General features: G+C 43.7%; 1 protein-coding gene across 9 annotated transcripts in view; it reads left to right on the plus strand.

Moving 5' to 3' along the window:
- The window catches only part of LOC106578675 (SWI/SNF-related matrix-associated actin-dependent regulator of chromatin subfamily D member 3), a 62,511-nt gene that overhangs the window by 21,579 nt on the left and 19,595 nt on the right, over nt 1-21,337 (plus strand). Inside the window, exons 1-3 of one of the 9 annotated variants that reach the window (XM_014157751.3) lie at nt 5,875-6,333; nt 17,937-18,127; nt 19,806-19,895. In XM_014157751.3, the coding sequence (XP_014013226.1) occupies nt 6,256-6,333; nt 17,937-18,127; nt 19,806-19,895 (359 nt within the window). In that variant the 5' untranslated portion in view covers nt 5,875-6,255. Of the gene's footprint in view, nt 1-5,874; nt 6,334-17,936; nt 18,128-19,805; nt 19,896-21,337 lie in introns of those variants that run through there. The other 8 variants (XM_014157752.3, XM_014157754.3, XM_014157753.3 and 5 more) reach the window with 8 other exon arrangements.

Consider the following 21,337-nt stretch of genomic DNA (forward strand, 5'->3'; position numbering starts at 1 on the left):
ACCATCTCCTCTTCTCACCGTTTTCCCCGGTTTGTAGTCTTAACATCTGGCACATAATAACAGCACAATTGCCCAAAAATAGATTATCATTATTTTCTTTATGTTCGTCCAAGTGTTTCTTGCTCAGAGATTTCAAGATCCTTTGTCCAACTTTCATCACTCAAACTCACCTGTTGGATTTATCTATAGATATGTACATGCACAAAGGGGATTTATTTAAGCAATAAGGCCTGCGGAGATGTGGTATATGGCCAATATACCACGGCTAAGGACTGTTCATAGGCACGACGCAATATACCACAAACCCCCGAGGTGCCTTATTGCTATTATAAACTGGTTTCCAACGTAATTAGAGCCGTAAAAATAAATGTTTTGTCATACCTCTGGTATACGGTCTCATACCACGGCTATCAGCCAATCAGCATTCAGGGCTTGAACCACCCAGTTTATAATTACAATTTTAAACCTGGTTCGAGCCCTGAATGCTGATTGTCTGAAAGCCATGGTATATTAGACCATACTTTGTATTTTAATTTTATTTAACTTTTATTTAACTAGGCATGTCAGTTAAGAACAAATTCTTATTTACAATGATGGCTTACCTCGGCCAAACCCTAATGATGCTGACTTCAATCTTGGTTTCATCAGACCAGAGAATCTTGTTTCTCATGGTCTGAGTCCTTTAGGTGCCTTTTGGAAAACTCCAAGTGGGCTGTCATGGGCTTTTTACTGAGGAGTGGCTTCCGTCTTGCCACTCTACCATAAAGGCCTGATTGGTGGAATGGGAGAAATGGGAGAAACCTTTTGGAAGGTTCTCCCATCTCCACAGAGGAGCTCTGTCAGCGTGACCATTGGGTTCTTGGTAACCTCCCTGACCAAGGCCCTTCTCCCTCGATTGCTCATTTTGGCCGGGCGGCCAGCTCTAGGGCGGCCAGCTCTAGGAAGAGTCTCTTCCAAACTTCTTCCATTTAAGAATGATGGAGGCCACTGTGTTCTTGGGGACCTTCAGTGCTGCAGAAATGTTTTGGTACCCTTCCTGAGATCTGTTCCTCGTCAGAGGAGGAAAAAAAGGGAATAAAATATATAAATAACCATTTTTTTATATAGATTTTTAAGGGTACAAGACTCGATTAATCTGGCTGTGTTGGCAATATCACTGCATACCCATGACCAAGTGGGGAGAAGATGCCCCTTATCACAGTTCCGAAATGTCCAGCCAATCCTACGCCTGAATGTCCTTGAGTGGCCCAGCCAGAGCCCGGACTTGAACCTGATCGAACATCTCTGGAGAGACCTGAAAATAGCTGTGCAGCGTCGTGCCTCATCCAACCTGACAGAGCTTGGGAGAATCTGCAGAGAAGAATGGGAGAAACTCCCCAAATACAGGTGTGCCAAGCTTGTAGCGTCATACCCAGGAAGACTCGAGGCTGAAATCGCTGCCAAAGGTGCTTCAACAAAGTACTGAGTAAAGGTTATGAATACTTATTTAAATGTCATATTTCAGTTTTTTTTTTTACTTTGTCATTATGGCATATTGTGTGTAGACTGATGAGAAAAAAAACACAATTTAATTCATTTTAGAATAAGGTTGTAACGTAACAAAATGTGGAAAAAGTCAAGGGGTCTGAATACTTTCCGAATGCATTGTATTTGTTGATTAAATCTGACTTTCTTAATATAATGAGTAATCCAGGAATGTCATAAGTTTATTGACTCAAGAAAATATCAACTCTGCAGATCTCAGTTATTACAATGAATGGCTAAATTACTTCCGGACACTAAGGGTCCACGGAGCTCCTTCTCACCACTCTATTGTGTCTGTCTGCCCATTCAATCAGACGGACACTGTAGTAATGGTGGTTCGGTTTAGGAATGATCATTCCTCGTGCTCCTTCATCATTGCACTAAAGGGGCAATCTGGGATTCAATTTCAACTCATTTAAAAGTCCAAAAATGGATGTTCCCTTTTTTTAAATGTCAAAAAGGAGAAAGAGTGTGGAAATAGATTATTCATGACTGGGTCTAGTATATTTCCACATTCCTACATCACACTGCATCCGTCAGTGAGGGAGGGGTCCTTTTTCATTTAAGCAGACTGCGTCTATCCTAGACAGGGGTGTCTGCTCACCAGTATGTGCCTCCTCTGCTGGCAGTTGATAGTACTTTTGCTCCCTGCAAGCACTTACCCCAGGTTAGCCCCCCTCTCTCCCCCTATCTGCAACAGAATGGGATATGACCATTTTGGTGAAATTGGTAGGCCTATTGGTGAGGAAGCCAGCAGGGGTCCAGCAAGGGGTACTCCTGCGCACAAGCTGACGATGCCTGTTCCTGAACTGTTGGATCCCTTTGTTATCTTTTGACGCCCACGTGCTATTGCTGGAGAAACAAGGACACCGTTTCTCTCTGGCTCTGCTTGTTTTAAGGTCTATTTATTTGGTGCTTGCTTGACCTTACACCAGAACAGATTCATATTTGTATTATATTATTTTAGATTAGATTATTTTAGATTTTTCTATTCTACTGTATATCTAGTTAGAAATGAAAAGAGATGCATAATATAAATAACATAATCACTACAACACAGATTTTTCATGCACAAGAAAAATAAACCCATCTTTTAAGGGGGCGAAGGATGGAGTCAACCATAAGACCACAATATCTATGGGGCTTTGCAGCACATACTGTATTCTGTAGATCACAATGACAAGAGGCACTTCACCCATCTCAACAGTAGGTGTCGCCGTCAACAAGGGAAAAAACACGTTTTAAAACAGCGATGAGGACAGAGCACACTGTCCAATAGATGTTTTGCATTTATTGAATGTCTCAAAGACTAAACAATAACTGGAAAAGAGGAAGACATTTTTTTTTTAATCATTTGAAACCATTAGCTCCACACACCCTTTAATTTGACCTATCCTATGATTCTGTTTGCTATTATTTTGAACATTTCTCTCAGTTTCCTCTAGCTAGTTAAATTATGAATGGCGCTGGGTGCCACTACTCCCTCATTAGGGGTCAGAGTCACTCCAGTGAAAGTTGAGGAATCGTGACCTTTGACCTAGACGTTTACAGGCCCACATACCAGCTGGCCCTTGGCTACAATAACTGAACAGTACTGCTGTCACTTGTTCAAGAAAGTCTCCCTCGCTTGCCAGAGCACTCAAGTCCAAGCTCAGAGTAGAGAATGTAGGGAAGTGGGAACTCGATTACCCTCAATACAGACAGTATTCCCTTTCCCCGGTGCTGTCCCATGTACCCCCCTCTGCCATTTCAACAGAAACACCTTGTATCAAATCCATTTTGGAGGAGATATACCACAGAGAGCATTTGGAGTAGACATATGTCTATTTTTCTGCCGTCAGGTTTTTGATCCGTTTGAATTAAGGATTAGTTGGAATTGTTCCAATCCTTGTCCCGTGTGGCTGAGTTGGTAGAACATGGCGCTTGCAATGCCAGGGTTGTGTGTTGCATTCCCATGGGAGACCAGTATGGCAACAACAAAAAAGTATGAAAATGTATGTAAGTTGCTCTGGATATTGTTCCCTCCTATCTCTCACCCTGGCCACAGATCACAGAGCTGCTGGTGACAATCCTAACAACTGGCATGTGTCATAAGCCTTTGATCCTGCCCAACTTCACAACCCTTTTGTCATTTAAATCAACTCATTAATATTTCACAGCCTTGTTTGGTCAGTCAGAGGGAGAGGAGGATTCTGTGAATCAGTATAATGACCGACGGCCATGTCTGCAACAGACAGGTCTCTTAGTAACCCGACCAATAGACAGACTGCCTCGCTCTCTCTTTCTCTCTAAGGTCCCAAAAAACACATGCAGTCACACCCACGTGCATGCAGACACAGCAGGTTGACGTTTGTCATGAATCTTGCCCTGGAGGCATTTCCGCTAGATGGGCCAGCTTAAAAATTCATGAAAACAAAAATTATATATCTTTTTTAAATTTAATGTCAGCATTCAAATATAATCAAATTGTATTGGTCACATACACATGGTTAGCAGTTATTGCGAGTGTAGCGAAACGCTTGCATTAGCGTTAGCAGTGTGGTTAATGTTAAGGGTTCAAATCAAATTTTATTTGTCACATGCGCCGAATACAACAGGTTTAGACCTTACAGTGAAATGCTTACTTACAAGGTTAGGTTTAGGTTTAAAATCTGATTTAAGGACTTTGTGGCTGTGCCAGCTAGTGACCACTAGCTAAATCCTGTATGGAAATGCGTCATATTGCAATTGCCTGGGTCCTCACATCATCAGGGGGCCTCATGGGGAAAAAAAGAAAAAAAAAGACAATGTTGGGAGTTACTATTGAGAATAGTAGAATACATACGGTTGCAATTTAGAAATGTGGTAGTACACCAGCCGTTTCCCTCTTATGTCAGTCACTTACAGTTACTCAATTAGCCCTTCCCACTGGGCACAGACGTCAATTCAACGTCTATTCCATGTTGGTTCAGCCTAATTTCCTTGAAATAACGTGAAAACTATGTACCACCCTGCATCCCACTACTGGCTTGCTTCTAAAGCTAAACAGGGTTGGTTCTGGTCAGTCACTGGATGTGAGACCAGATGCTTCTGTAAGTGTTGTTGGAGGGCCAGTAGGAGGCACTCTGGTCCCCAAAAAAGATCCCAATGCACCAGAGCCATGATTGTGGACATTGCCCTGTGTAAGGTGCTGTCTTTTGGATGGGACGTTAAACTGGTGTCCTGACTCTCTGTGGTCACTAAAGATACCATGGCACTTATTGTAAGAGTAGGGGTGTTAACCCTGGTGTCCTGGCTAAATTCCCAATATGGCCCTCATACCATCATGGCCACCTAATTGTCTAGGGGAGTGGTATTAAAACTTTTCCCCATTTTTTTCCACCAGAATTTTTGGGGGCCCCGTTTATTCACAAGAAATTCTTGCGATCCCATCCCACCCCAAATCTAATGACATCCTTAAAATCTGTACATTTCGATTTTAAACAAATAACCTTCAATTCATTGCATTTTCATCTCTTACCAAAATGAGAAGAAACCAATAAATACATTTCCTCAATAAAATTGCGTTTTTCAAATTACCTTTCTCAAAAACGTTTCTATATCGTCCCATACAATAATCGTAATTATTTTCCCTGCAGTTCTCCCCGACTTTGAAAAACGGGTCTAAGGGCAACTTCACCCTACAACTAATGAAGCGTGGAGGGGAAGAACCCCTAGACCATTCTGAATGCCTCTCTGACAATGCCAGGCTAAGCCAGATATGGGATACATTCCAAATGGCACCCTATTCCCTATGTAGTGCATTACTTTTGGCCAGGTCAAAAGAAGAGCACGATATAGGGAATAGGGTGCCATTTGGGATATGGTCATTGAAAGACAGGAAGTGAAGGTGTTCTGAAGGAGGCCCTCTCCAATTGTGAAGTGGGCTTTAGAGGAGATTAGTTGGCTCATTAGACACAGTGTTGCACACAGTTGTGTCCAATCAGGAACTGTTCTCTGAATCTTTGCCTCGCTGACCAATGACAGTACTATGCCATATAAATATGACACACTGTATAGCGTGATATAAGTGTATATAGATGGTAAATGGCTTTTCAGCTACATTTGATCCTGTTACTTGAGAGACACAGGTTGTAGTGATTTAGGTTTTATACTGCACTCTATTAGAGTAGTAATATACAGTGTGGCCCCTTTAAGAGCCACTAGTCCTTTTTTGAGAATGAGTTGTGTGCTGTGCTGAAGGGGCTGACCATGGCCTCTGGGTTCTTCACTAGGAGGTGGGAATGTCTAACTGAGGCTAACTTTCCCAGTCCCCTTGCTCAAACAACCAGGCACAGGCAGCCAGTCACACCGCATGCCCTTATCTACCAATGGAATGGAATGCAACAGCTGTGGCAGGGGGCCGCCAGGGGTGGGCCGGCTCAAACCCCCCTGCCGGGGCCCCCACTCCCCTTCTCCGCAGGGCTTCTACTCCTGAAAGGCAGCTCAACTAAAAAGTGTGCTCTGAGACAGAGTGAGCGCCTCGGCAGGGCTGCACGGCAAAAACACAGAGGGAGAGAGGGGGAGAGGGTTGAGAGAGAGCGAAGGAGAGAGAGTCGGGGACGGCGCTAGAAAAGGAGAGCACAAAGAGGAGGAAAGTAAAGCAAGGGAGGGGATTTGAAGCTCGGGTGAAGGGGAAGAGAGGGAGAGGGAAAGACAAAAGAAAGAGAGGGAGACGTAGTAGGAGCAGGGGGAAGCGAGGGGACGGCGCAAATGGCTACGGAGGAGACGGCGGGGGGAGCGCGCAAAGCCACCAAGAGCAAACTGTTTGAGTTCCTGGTCCATGGAGTGGTGAGTTGCCCAGTAGCACTGTCTGTCATTGAGACAGAGAGAGCCGGACCCTGGCGTGTGTGTGTGTGTGTGTTTGTGTGTGTGTGTGTATATGTGACTACTCAAGCGTGTGTGTGAGAGAGAGCATCGGCGCATAGGCAATCTGAGAGAGATAGCTGTCCATGTGAAGGTTATATCCAGCCCTCTGGATCCCACACTGTTTTCTTTTTAAAGAAGATCAGGGAAGGAGTAGGGAGCGGAGGAGGACAGCCATTTGAAATGCAAAAAAGAGAGAGAAGGAAGGAGAGAGGGACACAGAGCGATGCTAGCAGCAGCCAACCCCCTGGCTATCAGAGCACACTGAGCATGCTTGGAGTTAGCGAGTGAGTGGGGGGAAGCAACCAGCTCACTCAAAACACAGTCTCAGAGCGGTCGTAAGATAAGCGCGCTGCTATGATCATTTGAACATATACGTGTATGGTCATGTGGATAATGTTATTGGAGCATGCTTCAATGTTTTGAAATGCAGGAAATTGAGCTTATTTAAAATAAATGGCAATGGGTGAATTTCACATGGTTGGGGGAAAGGGTAAGGTCTGTCACTGCTGTCATAACATATGCAGCATTAACTGACCTGGGAATACAATAGTGCCTATGATGAGCACAATGCTGTGATCATGGAGGTGTGTGTGTGTGTGTGTGTGTGTGTGTGTGTGTGTGTGTGTGTGTGTGTTATGGATGTGTGTGTGGGTTATGGATGTGTGTTTTGTTTAGACTGGCAGTTAAAACCCAAAGACATGAGGCTTTAATCGAGACCACTGTCAATGTATTTCATTGTCTAGTCCACAAAGTCTTCTCAAATCCTCACCCATCTATTAAAAGTCACAAGGAATATGAATATACACATCCAGATCACATTCATTGTATTGGCCAGTTCATGTACTACAAGATGAAGTGCATTAAGCATAAGTGTACAGCATACCCACTATGCACACTCTGGTTGAATCAACATTGTCCCCGTGTTATTTCAATGAAATGACTTTGAACCAATGTGGAATAGACGTTGAATTGACATCTGCCCAGTGGGCAGAGACTGAAGTGAAACAATGAGCAGAGGTGATGATGAGCCAGATGAGTGTGTCTTCTCAAAAGACCAATTAATCTCTCTCTCTCTCTCTCTCTCTCTCTCTCTCTCTCTCTCTCTCTCTCTCTCTCTCTCTCTCTCTCTCTCTCTCTCTCTAAATATTTTTCTTCATGCCTGAACTGCCTCTTCTCTCAGTAGAATCGTCTTGATTATCATATTTACTTCAATGCCGGCGAGTTATGAGACTCCAGCTCACTGTATAGACTGCAGGAATCTTTAGTTTGTGGTGAGGAGTGATGTTTTACTCTCTGTTTCACTCCCAGTTGAGTTAAAAACCAGGGTGCGTCCCAAAATGTTCTCTACGCAGTCCAATAGGGCTTTGGTAAACAGTAGCGCACTATAAAGGGAATAAGGTGCCATTTGAGACTTATCCCTATGAATATTTACTACAGTAGGCTAAGAGAACACAACTCCCCCTCTGGAGATAGAACATCTGAAAGGCCAGCCACATTCCTTCACACACACACCTACTGTTGCACTTATGTGGCGCTCTGAAGGTCCTGGTGTTTCAGCCTCCTGCTGGACTCTTTCCATGTGTGGGGTTTCAGTCCGTGGGGGAGAGGTCTCTTGGAGATGGCCTGGTCTTGGAAGCCTGTTGGGTGGGCGCCACTGGGCGACCTTGAGTCTCTCTCTCTCTCTCTCTCTCTCTCTCTCCCTCTCTCTTTCTCTTAATTGTCAATTCAATTCAAAGGGCTTTATTGGCATGGGAAACATTGTTTACATTGCCAAAGCAAGTGAAATAGATAATAAACAAAAATGTAATAAACAATCAAAAATTGACAGTATACATTACTCTCACAAAGGTTTAAAATGAATAGACATTTCAAATGTCATAGTATGACTACGTACAGAGCGTGTGTGTATGTGTGTGTGACTGTTATCATGAACTTTGCCATGCCCCAGATTCTATTACGGAGCTTCTCCAATCACATTTTTAGCCCTATGTGGGTTAAATACACTGTGGCCTCTCCAAACACCTTCAACCCTCCTACAGATGCCGTCAAAGGTCGTCTCAGATATCCAACCACATGGCAGATTAAATTGCTGGCTGGCTGACAGACAGAGTTGTGAGAGACGGGGAAGAGTGGAGGACAGAAATCAGATATGGGCTGCTGTTGGCATGGATTTGTAAGGATTTGGGAAGACAATACTGCAGAGGAGGACCACCCAATAGGGCACATCCAATCAGCCAATAGGGCACATCCAATCAGCCAATAGGGCACATCCAATCAGCCAATAGGGCACATCCAATCAGCCAATAGGCCACATCCAATCAGCCAATTGGGCACATCCAATCAGCCAATAGGGCACATCCAATCAGCCAATAGGGCACATCCAATCAGCCAATAGGGCACATCCAGTCGGTCAATCATTCCTTTTCTATACTTTACAGGATCCCAGTTAGTTAACCTATTATTTGCCCACTATAGTATTACCACTCCTTCAATCAGGTCTCTCCCCTATCCTCTCCCAGTCCCCTGCATTCAGTTGTACAACTGACTAGGTGTCCCCTTTCCCTCTACCTTGGGTGGCCACACAGCACGGCGGGGCCTGGCCACACGCCCAGTCTAGGGGAAACGCTCCACCCTCCTGCCGAGATAGGAAGTGGACAGTGGGGGGGGGGGGGGGAGAAGAGCCAGGGTCTTCTTGTCAAGGTAACCAAAGAAAGAGACCAGCCAGCAGCACCCAGACCCCAACAGGAATGTTAAAGTTAGAGCTACTTTCTCTCTGCCCAGGCCCCAGAGAAACCACACAGCTGCTTCTCCTCCCTCCCAGCCCGCCCACCAGCCCGCAGCCAGCAGAGTGACAGCAGCACCTGTGTGACTGTGACTGGGAGAGGACATGGACTCCATTGCACCACAGCCTCTCTCCAACTCACTGACTGACTAGCTGGCCTCCATTTTAATGGGATCAATTGTAACCAACAGGCAGAACTTAATGCACAGCTGCATGTTCCGGCTGAATGTCTTAAAACGCTACTAACGGGAGATAACATGCACCTGCGTGTTAAAACCAAAAACCCACAAGAATAAACCAGCAGATCAGGTGATCTTCCGTTGTTCCTGTGTCAAACGATTTAGATACCAGGCAGCTGCCTCTAGGTTCTCTACTCCTGACCCCAATGAAATATCCACCTATCAGGAACATTGAAAATACCAAGACTGGTATAAATCCAAAATATTTATTGTAAGAATATAGACACAGTATAGTACTGTACTGAACTATAATGTACTGTGCTGAACTGTACTCTGTAGTGGGCAGTAAGATTTGATATGTGTATATACAGTATATTATATATGCAGTTGTGGTCTGAAGTTAACATACACTTAGGTTGGAGATATTTAACTTGTTTTTCAACCACTCCACACATTTCTGGTTAACAAACTATAGTTTTGGCAAGTCGGTTAGGACATCTACTTTGTGCATGACATAAGTAATTTTTCCAACAATTGTTTACAGACAGATTATTTCACTTATAATTCACTGTATCATAATTCCAGTGTGTCAGATGTTTACATACACTAAGTTGACTGTGCCCTTAAACAGCTTGGAAAATTCCAGAAAATTATGTCATGGCTTTAGAAGCTTCTGATAGGCTAATTGACATCATTTGAGTCAATTGGAGGTGTACCTGTGGATGTATTTCAAGGCCTACCTTCAAAGGCATTATTCCAAGCATGGTTAGAGAGAGACAAAGAAACCTTGGCTTGTGCCATGGCTCATAGCACATGGGAGAGTTAGAGAGAAGGACAGAGAGTATCTGACCACAGCAGGTCAGGAACATAAGAGTAAGCACAATGAATGTCATTTTGATTCAAAATCTGAGTTGTTGACCAAAAGTATTACTGTAAAGTTAACCGCCAATCAGATATTAGACGTACATGATGTAATCACAACAGAACCTCTGCTTCTTAGAGATGTGACATTGGGGGTTCAACACAGAGAATGTTGAATTCCTAAGATGACACAGAGGAAATTGTTGCATACAGTTGATAAGAAGAGTCACTTCGGGGGCTGCCCTACAACTCTACTTTCCTGTACTGAACTATACTCGAGTTTACTGTAGAGTACAGTAAAGTACAATACAGTGCATTATAGATGTGTGTTTGGGTCACATCAGAATATAATTTGTCATTTGACATACCTTGATTAGACTAATTTAATGAAAACAGATTATATTAACTCAATCATGATTGGCTTGGTTAAGTTATCGATTTTAGATGTAGAAATTCAGGAATACTTTATTTTCCCCTTTTGATAAGCAACCAGGACTTAAAGTTAAAGGCAGTCGAAATTCAGTTTTTGCTGTGTTTAATATGATATTGTACAACAGCTGAATCTATTACGGTAAGGTACTTAATTGTTAACCAGAAAGGATTTGATATTGATATAAAAACTGCTGCATTGGGCCTTTAACACCGACATCAGCTTTAGGGAGCGGTAAAATGCTTGCCAATAGTGGTTGTAATTGAGATCAGGTGATTTTAGCACATATTGATGGTTTAACGAGAGATCACCTTGTGATAAGAGGGTGCTCAGTGTTGGCTGCAATTGATTCATGAAATGTAAAGCCAGAGACTGTGGCATTGTTGTGGCTATTGGTGTTATTTGAGTACTTCAAGCATAGAATATATTTTACAGATCCTATAGGGCTATTTCCTATTGTCATCCTCATGTTAAGCTGGTCGTAAAATGGCTGTTTCTGCGGCAGTTTTCCCATGTGGGCCTGGTTCCATCCCAAATGGCATCATATTCCCTATATAGTGCACTACTTTTCACCAGAGCACCATATGTTTGACCGTCCTGTGAGTGGAAACAGTGGTGACCCCTAGGTTACAGTAGTGGCACAAACCGCACCTAACGTCTCCCACAACTCTATTTCACACAGTCACTCAACCAAATGACTAGTGCAGATAAGATGGAGTTAATAAACGGATTGCTGTTGATGATTAATAGTGTTTGGGTTTGTGTGTCTTTGTGTGCTTTTAAGCGATTGTAGATGTGCATACAGTATGTTAGCTCCCAATACTCCCCAACTCGGTTTATCTTGATTTCACAACAGTTTAGAGTCGATTGAAAACCCACACAATTTCTCCCCAATGGAAAATGTCAAAGCACTAGCTTAAAACATGGGTGATGCAAGATCATCCCAGAGATCTTATTTGGCAGAACAGTATGACCTGTTATTGGGAGATTCTCTATAGGTTTTGCTAACTCCTCCGTCCTCTTCTCGCCTTTTTTTGAAAAACATCAAAGGTAATAAAGGAGAGGAGGAGCAGAAATGTGGCAACGTATGAAATTAGACTCTCCTTGTCCACTAGCACGTCGTCAGGCAAATTACTTTTACAGAGGAGGAATCCCAAAATGTATGTGTAAAGTGGTAAAATAAATGTTGCTAGCTGTGGCAGTCAGTAATGTGGGGCTATTGTTACTCCATTTCCCACTCTGTGAGGTGCCACATTTCACAGCGACCAGGGAACCATACTGCAGAACCACTTCCTGACTGATGAAAAGAGTTGGGCTACGCCCCAAATAGCACCATATTCCCTATATAATGCACTACTTTTGACCAGGGCCAATAAGGTTAGAAGTAGTTCATTTACAGGGAATGGGATGCCATTTGGGATGCAGCCTAGGAGGCTTTTAAACTCTCCTACCAAGGCCACTTTGATACTAAGTTGTAAAGGTGATTGTTTGCCAGATCACAAGGGTTCCTATCTCATCTATTTGTTATGAATAAGGGGTTATCGCAGGAGTCAATACAGGGGTTGTATGTAGGAATAGGCTTTTAGCCTCGCTCAAATAATGGTCATGAAATAACCAATATGACACAGTTCCTCCTTGTGGAATGATTATTATACAATTTTATCCACACGTTAAAGCAAAATCCATTTTTAGAATTGGCATACAATGAATGTCCTCTTTAAACTAAGTACTTAGTGTTTTCCCTTTGTGGTTTTGTTGTATTTACCACTCTCAAATGGCATGTCAACTCTTTTAGGGAAAGTGCCGTATTAGGAAATGTTTCCCTCCCAAAAAAGTAATGATTGACTTTCTAATCTCATGGAGCATTGATGTCATAACAAAATCGAGATAGAGCTAAGTTTCTTTGTATTTACTCTTGTGCTTGTTGCACATTGAGTCCTAGGACTCTGGAACTCTCCTCCTCATAGAGTACCACAGTATCAGTCATAATACCCATAAAACCTAGCGGTCAAACGAGGAAATTGTTCCAATCGTTTTTCCACCATTCATTTTTTTCCCCATAGGGATTTTTAGAAGCACTTAAAATAAGGGCTGTGTTTCGTGTAAACTTACCCTGGTGTGACGTTTTAATAATTGTGTACATTTCTCTAGGACAAGGTGTCTTTTAGCAATATATTTGCCTGTATTTACCCCCCAAAAATGAAATGCTAATTAGCTGATAATGTGGCTTTCATAAAGAACTACAAATGCCATGATGATGTGGACGAGACTTCCGAACCAAGGTAATGTTAGCTAAATTTACTAATGACTAAATTGGCTACATTTCTTTAAATTGACAATTCTGTGAATTGTCTTGTGCAAGTTTTAAATTGACACAATACCTGATAGCAAAGGTGTCAGCTAGAGATGACATGCAGGAGCTTGCAGGGTTTTGTAGTCTTGAATGATGTCTACTTTTCAGATCTTTGCCTGTATTTTAGAACTAGGAATAGATATAGTCCTTGGTTCACTCCAGACCTGTCTGCCCTTGACCAGCACAAAAACATCCTGTGGCGTTCTGCATTAGCATCGAATAGCCCCCGTGTTATGCACATTTTCAGGGAAGTCAGGAACAAATATACACAGGCAGTTAGAAAAGCTAAGGCTAGCTTTTTCAAACAGAAATTTGCATCCTGTAGTACTAACTCAAAAAAGTTCTGTGATACTGTAAAGTCCATGGAGAATAAGAGCACCTCCTCCCAGCTGCCCACTGCTCTGAGGCTAGGAAACACTGTCACCACCGATAAATCCACTATAATTGAGAATTTCAATAAGAATTTCTCTACGGCTGGCCATGCTTTCCACCTGGCTACTCCTACCCCGGTCAACTGCCCGGCACCCTCCACAGCAACCTGCCAATTAAATCCAGATAGCTGATGTTCTGAAAGAGCTGCAAAATCTGGACCCATACAAATCAGCCGGGCTAGACAATCTGGACCCTCTCTTTCTAAAATGATCTGCCGAAATTGTTGCAACCCCTTACTAGCCTGTTCAAACTCTCTTTCGTATTGTCTGAGATTCCCAAAGATTGGAAAGCTGCCGCGGTCATCCCCCTCTTCAAAGGGGGTGACACTCTAGACCCAAACTGCTACAGACCTATATCTATCCTACCCTGTCTTTCTAAGGTCTTCGAAAGCCAAGTTAACAAACAGATTACCGACCATTTCGAATCCCACTGTACCTTCTCCGCTATGCAATCTGGTTTCAGAGCTGGTCATGGGTGCACCTCAGCCACACTCAAGGTCCTAAATGACATCATAACCGCCATCGATAAGAGACATTACTGTGCAGCCGTATTCATCGACCTGGCCAAGGCTTTCGACTCTGTCAATCACCACATTCTTATTGGCAGACTCGACAGCCTTGGTTTCTCAAATGATTGCCTCGCCTGGTTTACCAACTACTTCTCTGATAGAGTTCAATGTGTCAAATCGGAGGGCCTGTTGTCCGGACCTCTGGCAGACTCTATGGGGGTGCCACAGGGTTCAATTCTCGGGCCGACTCTCTTCTCTGTATACATCAATGATGTTTCTCTTGCTGCTTGTGATTCTCTGATCCACCTCTACGCAGACGACACCATTCTGTATACTTCTGGCCCCTCTTTGGATACTGTGTTAACTAACCTCCAGACGAGCTTCAATGCCATACAACTCTCCTTCCGTGGCCTCCAACTGCTCTTAAACGCAAGTAAAACTAAATGCATGCTATTCAATCGATCACTGCCCGCACCTGCTCGCCCGTCCAGCATCACTACTCTGGACGGCTCTGACTTAGAATACGTGGACAACTTCAAATACCTGGGTGTCTGGTTAGACTGTAAACTCTCCTTCCAGACTCCCATTAAGCATCTCCAATCCAAAATTAAATCTAGAATCGGCTTCCTATATCGCAACAAAGCATCCTTCACTCATGCTGCCAAACACCCTCGTAAAACTGATCATCCTACCGATCCGTGACTTCGGTGATGTCATCTATAAAATAGCCTCCAACACTCTACTCAACAAACTGGATGCAGTCTATCACAGTGTCATCTGTTTTGTCACCAAAGCCCCATACACTACCCACCATTGCAACCTGTACTTTCTCGTTGGTTGGCCCTCGCTTCATACTCGTCGCCAACCCCCTGGCTACAGGTCATCTACAAGTCTCTGCTAGGTAAAGCCCCGCCTTATCTCAGCTCACTGGTCACCATAGCAGCACCCACTCGTAGCACGTGCTCCAGCAGGTATATCTCACTGGTCACCCCCAAAGCCAATTCCTCCTTTGGTCGTCTTTCCTTCCAGTTCTCTGCTGCCAATGACTGGAACGAACTGCAAAAATCTCTGAAGCTGGAGACTCATTTCTCCCTCACTAGCTTTAAGCACCACCTGTCAGAGCAGCTCACAGATCACTGCACCTGTACATAGCCCATCTGTAAACAGCCCATCTATCTACCTACCTCATCCCCATACTGTATTTATTTATTTATTTATTGACCTTGCTCCTTTGCACCCTAGTATCTCTACTTGCACATTCATCTTCTGCACATCTCCAGTGTTTAATTGCTATATTGTAATTACTTCGCCACCATGGCCCATTTATTGCCTTAACTTACCTCATATGCACTCACTGTATATAGACTTTTTGTTTTCTTTTGTTCTGCTGTATTATTGACTGTATGTTTGTTTATTCCATGTGTAACTCTGTGTTGTTGTATGTGTCGAATTGCTATGCTTTATCTTGGCCAGGTCGCAGTTGCAAATGAGAACTTGTTCTCAACTAGCCTACCTGGTTAAATGTCACGCCAGGGTAAGCCTACATGAAACACAGCCCTTATTTTATGAGAAAAATGAATGGTGGAAAAACTATTGGAACCATTTCCCTGTTTGACTGCTAGGGTTTATGGGAATTATGACAACTCCACTGTGGGGCTCTATTAGGTAGCTCATTGATTTGTCTCTTCTCAATGGGTAGCTCTGGGGTTCTCTTCTCTTATTGGGTAGCTCTGGGTTCTCTCCTCTTATTGGGTAGCTCTCTGGGTTATCTCCTCTCATTGGGTAGCTCTTTGGGTTCAGTTTTCAGTCAGACAGTTCGCTGTGGCATCAAACACAGCCTGGGACAACAGCTGTTGCCATGGGACGGACACACGGAGTGACTGACAGGCAGCCACAGGTGTTGCCCCCCCCCCCCTCCTCCCCAGTTTCACAGGGTTGCCAGGCAGGCAGGCCGCTGCTAGATTGTTGGCCACTTGGACATTTGGCTTCTGTGTGTGTGTGTGTGTGTGTGTGTGTGTGTGTGTGTGTGTGTGTGTGTGTGTGTGTGTGTGTGTGTGTGTGTGTGTGTGTGTGTGTGTGTGTGTAATCACTGTTAGCCCTTTCTTCAGGGTGTGTTTTGAGTGATCTTGCTATCAGCAAGAATAAGAGATACATGAGTGAGTGAGAAAGGAATCATTACACATGAATACTATACGACTTGATTTCATTCATTCAATGTTTTATTAATGGAATCACTGGAGTAAATTACACCTGTGCTAGGACATAAACCAGGGGTTCCCGGTCCCGGTCCTGGAAGGCATTAGTATGTGCAGGATTTTGTTCCAGTCCTAGTTTAACACACCTGATACAGACCAGTCATATGAGTTTACACTACATACCAAACCATGACGTCTGTGTAGGTTTGGGCGATATGACCAAAATATCATATCACAATATTTTTCACATTCTAAATATGCTTTGAGTAGTTCATGACTCTAGGGTGGCAACACATTAAAAGTGATTTCAGTGGGGCTTTCTCCATTTGGATTATTTTATACGGTTCAATCCAACTTCAAACAAAAACTAATTTAATCATTTTCTGCACTTTTGTTATAATTTCCACACTGTTCCAAGCAGAGCTGCATGATATGGGCAAAACATCTAGACATAGTTAATTGGTGAACTGTTGAAATCATAGAGTTAGATTAATAATTATTTTTCCATCGTTGGAATATAGTGGGGAGCACATTGAATACATTGTTGTTTACATGACAATGAATGAATAAGCCAGGGAAGAATTGACTGAGTAGGAACCAAAGTGTTGGTCAGTGTTTTCAGGGGAACGTAATAGATATTAGATTACATGTTTTCTTACCTCATGTAGCTAGCTAACTAACATATTAATGCTTCGCCTATTCTTATCCGATTTAGAAGATACTGTTGCACAAACAACATGCTTATCTAGGCCTACACCAGCACTGGTAACATGCAACATATTTTATAACTAACCCAAGATAGACCACAGCCTGTTGTTTCCAATGGGAGCAAATTAATCAGAGTGGGCAGAACAAGCAAGGAGGTGGGCAGAGCCAAGCACAAGCTATCGAGATCCTATTGGCACGTTCTAGCATGTATTTGCATATTTCTGTGACGTGTGCAATAATTCAATTCGTCCTTGCACTCATTGTAAATAATGCATTTTTTTGGAAACTTTGGCAAAGGGTAAAGTCTGCTAAACAAGTCCACTCGTCTTAACAAATTATCGTTTTGGGAACAGTACTGTATCAAATGTGTGAAAATTTGCAGAATGTCGGCCAAAATCCAAATCTTCTCCCGCTGCTGGCAACTGGGCTTCCTGTCATCGCCAACCAGATGCTTCAGATCTATACATCTTGTGAAACATCTAGCTTATTGTTCTATCTGTGACCAGGCTGTATTAGGTAGCTACATTTGCTCTGACTCTTAGTACATTTAGCAAGCTAGCTAGTCAGCTAACTAGCGATTAGCATTAGTGGCTAACAAAACTTGCTAAAGACAAACTAGCAGACCGTAGTTTTCACACAGTAAGATACACAAACGAATAGTGTATTTATAGAACGCTTATAGAAAGCAGCGTCGTTGTCACAAACATCTTTCTGACCATGCAGACTGCAGAGTGAACGGCAAGAAAGCACTTGTGACTCCGTGGTCGGCAGCTGCTCTGTTCTTGATTGACGGGGCAGGCTTGGTGTGGGACGCGGCATGCAGCAAGCGGAGAGGGAGAAAGACGGCTCAAGTAGCAAACAGAGTAAACTATAAAAACGGACATTAAACTCGCTGGAGTTACGTATCACATTTAACAAACCAAACATTGAAATACCGTAATAGAAGGTAAAGTAAAAACCCGAACCGGCCCGAGCATCAATACCGGTGTATATAGAAAAATACGGTATACCGCCCAGCCCTACGTCTGTGTATTTGAAATGTGCAGTAACTAATACCGTGTCTCCTGTCATCTCTAGCGTCCTGGAATGCCATCTGGAGCTAGGATGCCCCACCAGGGTGCCCCCATGGGCCCTCCCGGCCCCCCGTACAGTGGGAGCCCTACGGTGCGGCCCGGCCTGCCCACCCCGGTTATGGAGCCCAGCCGCAAGAGACCTGCCCCCTCCCAGCAGAACCAGCAGCAGCAGAACGTACAGAACCGGGCCAGAAAGTGAGTCACACGGCCAGGATTCATCCACGATCCAACCCCAGTCCCCTCTCACCTCTGCAACCTAGCCCTCTCTACTCCATGCCTGCCTCTGGTCATGTTTCTGTGTGTAATATCTGCAATTCACCATCTGCATCTATCAGACCGACTGTTTCTCACTCCTGCATTGTGCTGTGAGTGCTCTCTCTTTCTGTGCTCCCCCTACTGCTTGCTTTAGTATTGCAACCTATCCACTACTCTCTGACACTGTTCACCCCTTATCTACATTTGGCGATTAGTTTTAGCCACATTATGACCTCTGTTTTGTGGTCTGTTACCTATCATGGTCAGCATATTGTGGAAACCATCTACACTCCTCAGAATAAGAGCTAACCTAGGTTACGAGATATAACGTCTCTGCCAAAACCAATCAGTCTATCCCATGAACTGGCTTCTAAAAATACTTGACAGTCACAAAAACAGTTCCTCAGAACCACACCCGCATTGTGTTGTGCTTCACATGTACACCACCGGCCCTGAGTAATTCCTCAGGGAGGTGATTGAGCCAGGTGTAGTTATTAGAGAGTAGATCAATATTCTCCCTCTCTGTATCCGCGGTGCAATTGATCCACTCACAATTAAGCAGCCTTGTCAGACAAGGGCCAGGAAAATTGTTGTCCCATGTCGGCCCTCCACCCCTACCCCCACGGTTCCCTCCCTGTTGAGGGCCTGCCTGATCGATATGCCAGGGTGACCCAGTAGGTGACACTTTCTCTGGCAAAGCATATGCTTGTCCTCTGGCAGCTGACAGCCCCCTCCCCAGCCAACAGCCCAGCCCAAGCACAGCCACCTGTGTTTGCAGTGTCATTGAAACCGTATGGCTATTGGCTAGATGCACCTGAGCTCGTCCTGTCGAGCCAGCACTTTTCTACCCATACAGATCTGCCATGCTTCTAAAAATAGGGCATATTCAAATTTCAATTTACAAGGATGCTAGAAATAGTTTTATGTAATTGCAGTCGAGTCAAAGATCAGTTTTCATTTGGTACTTTTTGCATTGTAGACAATAGGAAGGATGTTTTGGGTTGAGAATTATAGGACAGCCCTATAATTTGTGAAAAAGCTTCAGGTGCAGCTATACCTTGCACATTGAAAACCCACAAAGACTATAGGTCTACATAGAAGTATTCAGATATGCCCAGTTTGCCCACGTACTACATTTATCAATACTACCTGGATCCTAGTAGGACTAGAGGGGGTGTTTTTGCTTCTCTGTCACTCCTTTTTCCACGGTGTGCTAGTCTGTGCCTTAGTCCCAGTGTGTTCATTACCAATGTGTCTGCTTGTTGTTAGTGTGCCATCTAAACACTGAAGTGAGTGAAGCATGATTCCCCACTGTCCAATGAGAACCTTTCCCTGCTAGACAAGCGTCAAATGAGACCCCCAGATCCACTGATCACCAGGATCCACTATGTCCTCCTCTCTCACTTTGTGTGTGCATGCACACAGATGCACCCCACACTGATGCCTGTGCATACTACCTCCACACTTGCACCGATACTAACGCACCCTCACTTACACAAACATACACACAACCACGAGTTTGTCCTTCAGTACAGACATCCTGCTTGCTGCCACTAGTGTGTTGTCACACCAACCAACCTCTTTAATCGGACAACCTTCAAATCACATCAACCCTTAGGAAGCCAGTGGGATTCCCTGGAGCCAATGAGATGCCAGCGAGGCAGATGGACATGAGAGATGCCCAATCAGATCCAACGCTCGGATCAAAGTAGGAGTTTATTCTGCTGCATGTCCGTTTTTTCACACGTTTTTACTCGCCTCCCTGCCCTCTCCCCTGACCCCCAACCCCAGCACATACGAGTGTAGGCTCGGTCAACCCACCCCCAAATGTTACCCCAAACAAACCCCTATGTTTGCCTTCCCATGAGGAAAGCTTTACCAGGTGTTCATTAGGGTACCTCCGAATGTGAAGATGCATGCTGTAGACTGAAGCATGGCATGATGGGAACAAATGATGCTGTAAGTGTCTCTTTTAGGAATGTCAGCCATACCAAAAGATGCCCTAACACCTGTTTAATCAACTATGTTTTTTTCTGTTTTGGCAAGATGCAATGTTTTCATAATCTCTAGAGGGTTGTGATTCCCAGTTTATGACCCTCAGATCCCTTTGAAATGTAACCAAGCCAGCCCCCGATGTTGCTGTAATGTGTTTCAGCATTTGGCCTGTTAACTTACCCTAATTATTTTGCCCTGCCCTGTTAAAAGACTTCCGAGTGAGTCTGAGGTCCCTGCTGGTGTGCCAATGTCTAATACAATTTAACATTACTCACATATCCTCACATTATACAGTTGAAGTCGGAAGTTTACATACACTTAGGTTGGAGTCATTACGACTCGTTTTTCAACCACTCCACAAATTTCTTGTTAATAAACTATAGTTTTGGCAAGTCGGTTAGGACATCTACTTTGTGCATGACACAAGTCATTTTTCCAACAATTGTTTACAGACAGATTATTTCACTTATAATTCACTGTATCACAATTCCAGTGGGTCAGAAGTTTACATACACTAAGTTGACTGTGCCTTTAAACAGCTTGGAAAATTCCAGAAAATTATGTCATGCCTTTAGAAGCTTCTGATATGTTAATTGACATCATTTGAGTCAATTGGAGGTGTACTTGTGGATGTATTTCAAGGCCTACCTTCAAACTCAGTACCTCTTTTCTTGACGTCATGGGCAAATCAAAAGAAATCAGCCAAGACCTCAGAAAAATAATTGTAGACCTCCACAAGTCTGGTTCATCCTTGGCAGCAATTTCCAAACACCTGAAGGTACCACGTTCATCTGTACAAACAATAGTACGCAATATAAACACCATGGGACCACGCAGCCATCACACCGCTCAAGAAGGAGATGCTTTTTGTCTCCTAGAGATGAACGTACTTTGGTGCAAAATGTGCAAATCAATCCCAGTACAACAGCAAAGGACCTTGTGAAGATGCTGGTGGAAACAGGTACACAAGTATCTATATCCACAGTAAAAGGAGTCCTATATCGACACAATCAGAAAGGCCGCTCAGCAAGGAATAAGCCACTGCTCCAAAACCGCCATAAAAAAAGCCAGACTACGGTTTGCAACTGCACATGGGGACAAAGATCATACTTTTTGGAAAATAGTAAAAAATAGTGACCATCGTTATGTTTGGAG

Source organism: Salmo salar, chromosome 19 (assembly GCF_965601325.2).
Source record: "Salmo salar chromosome 19, fSalSal1, whole genome shotgun sequence".
Lineage (NCBI taxonomy): Eukaryota > Metazoa > Chordata > Actinopteri > Salmoniformes > Salmonidae > Salmo > Salmo salar.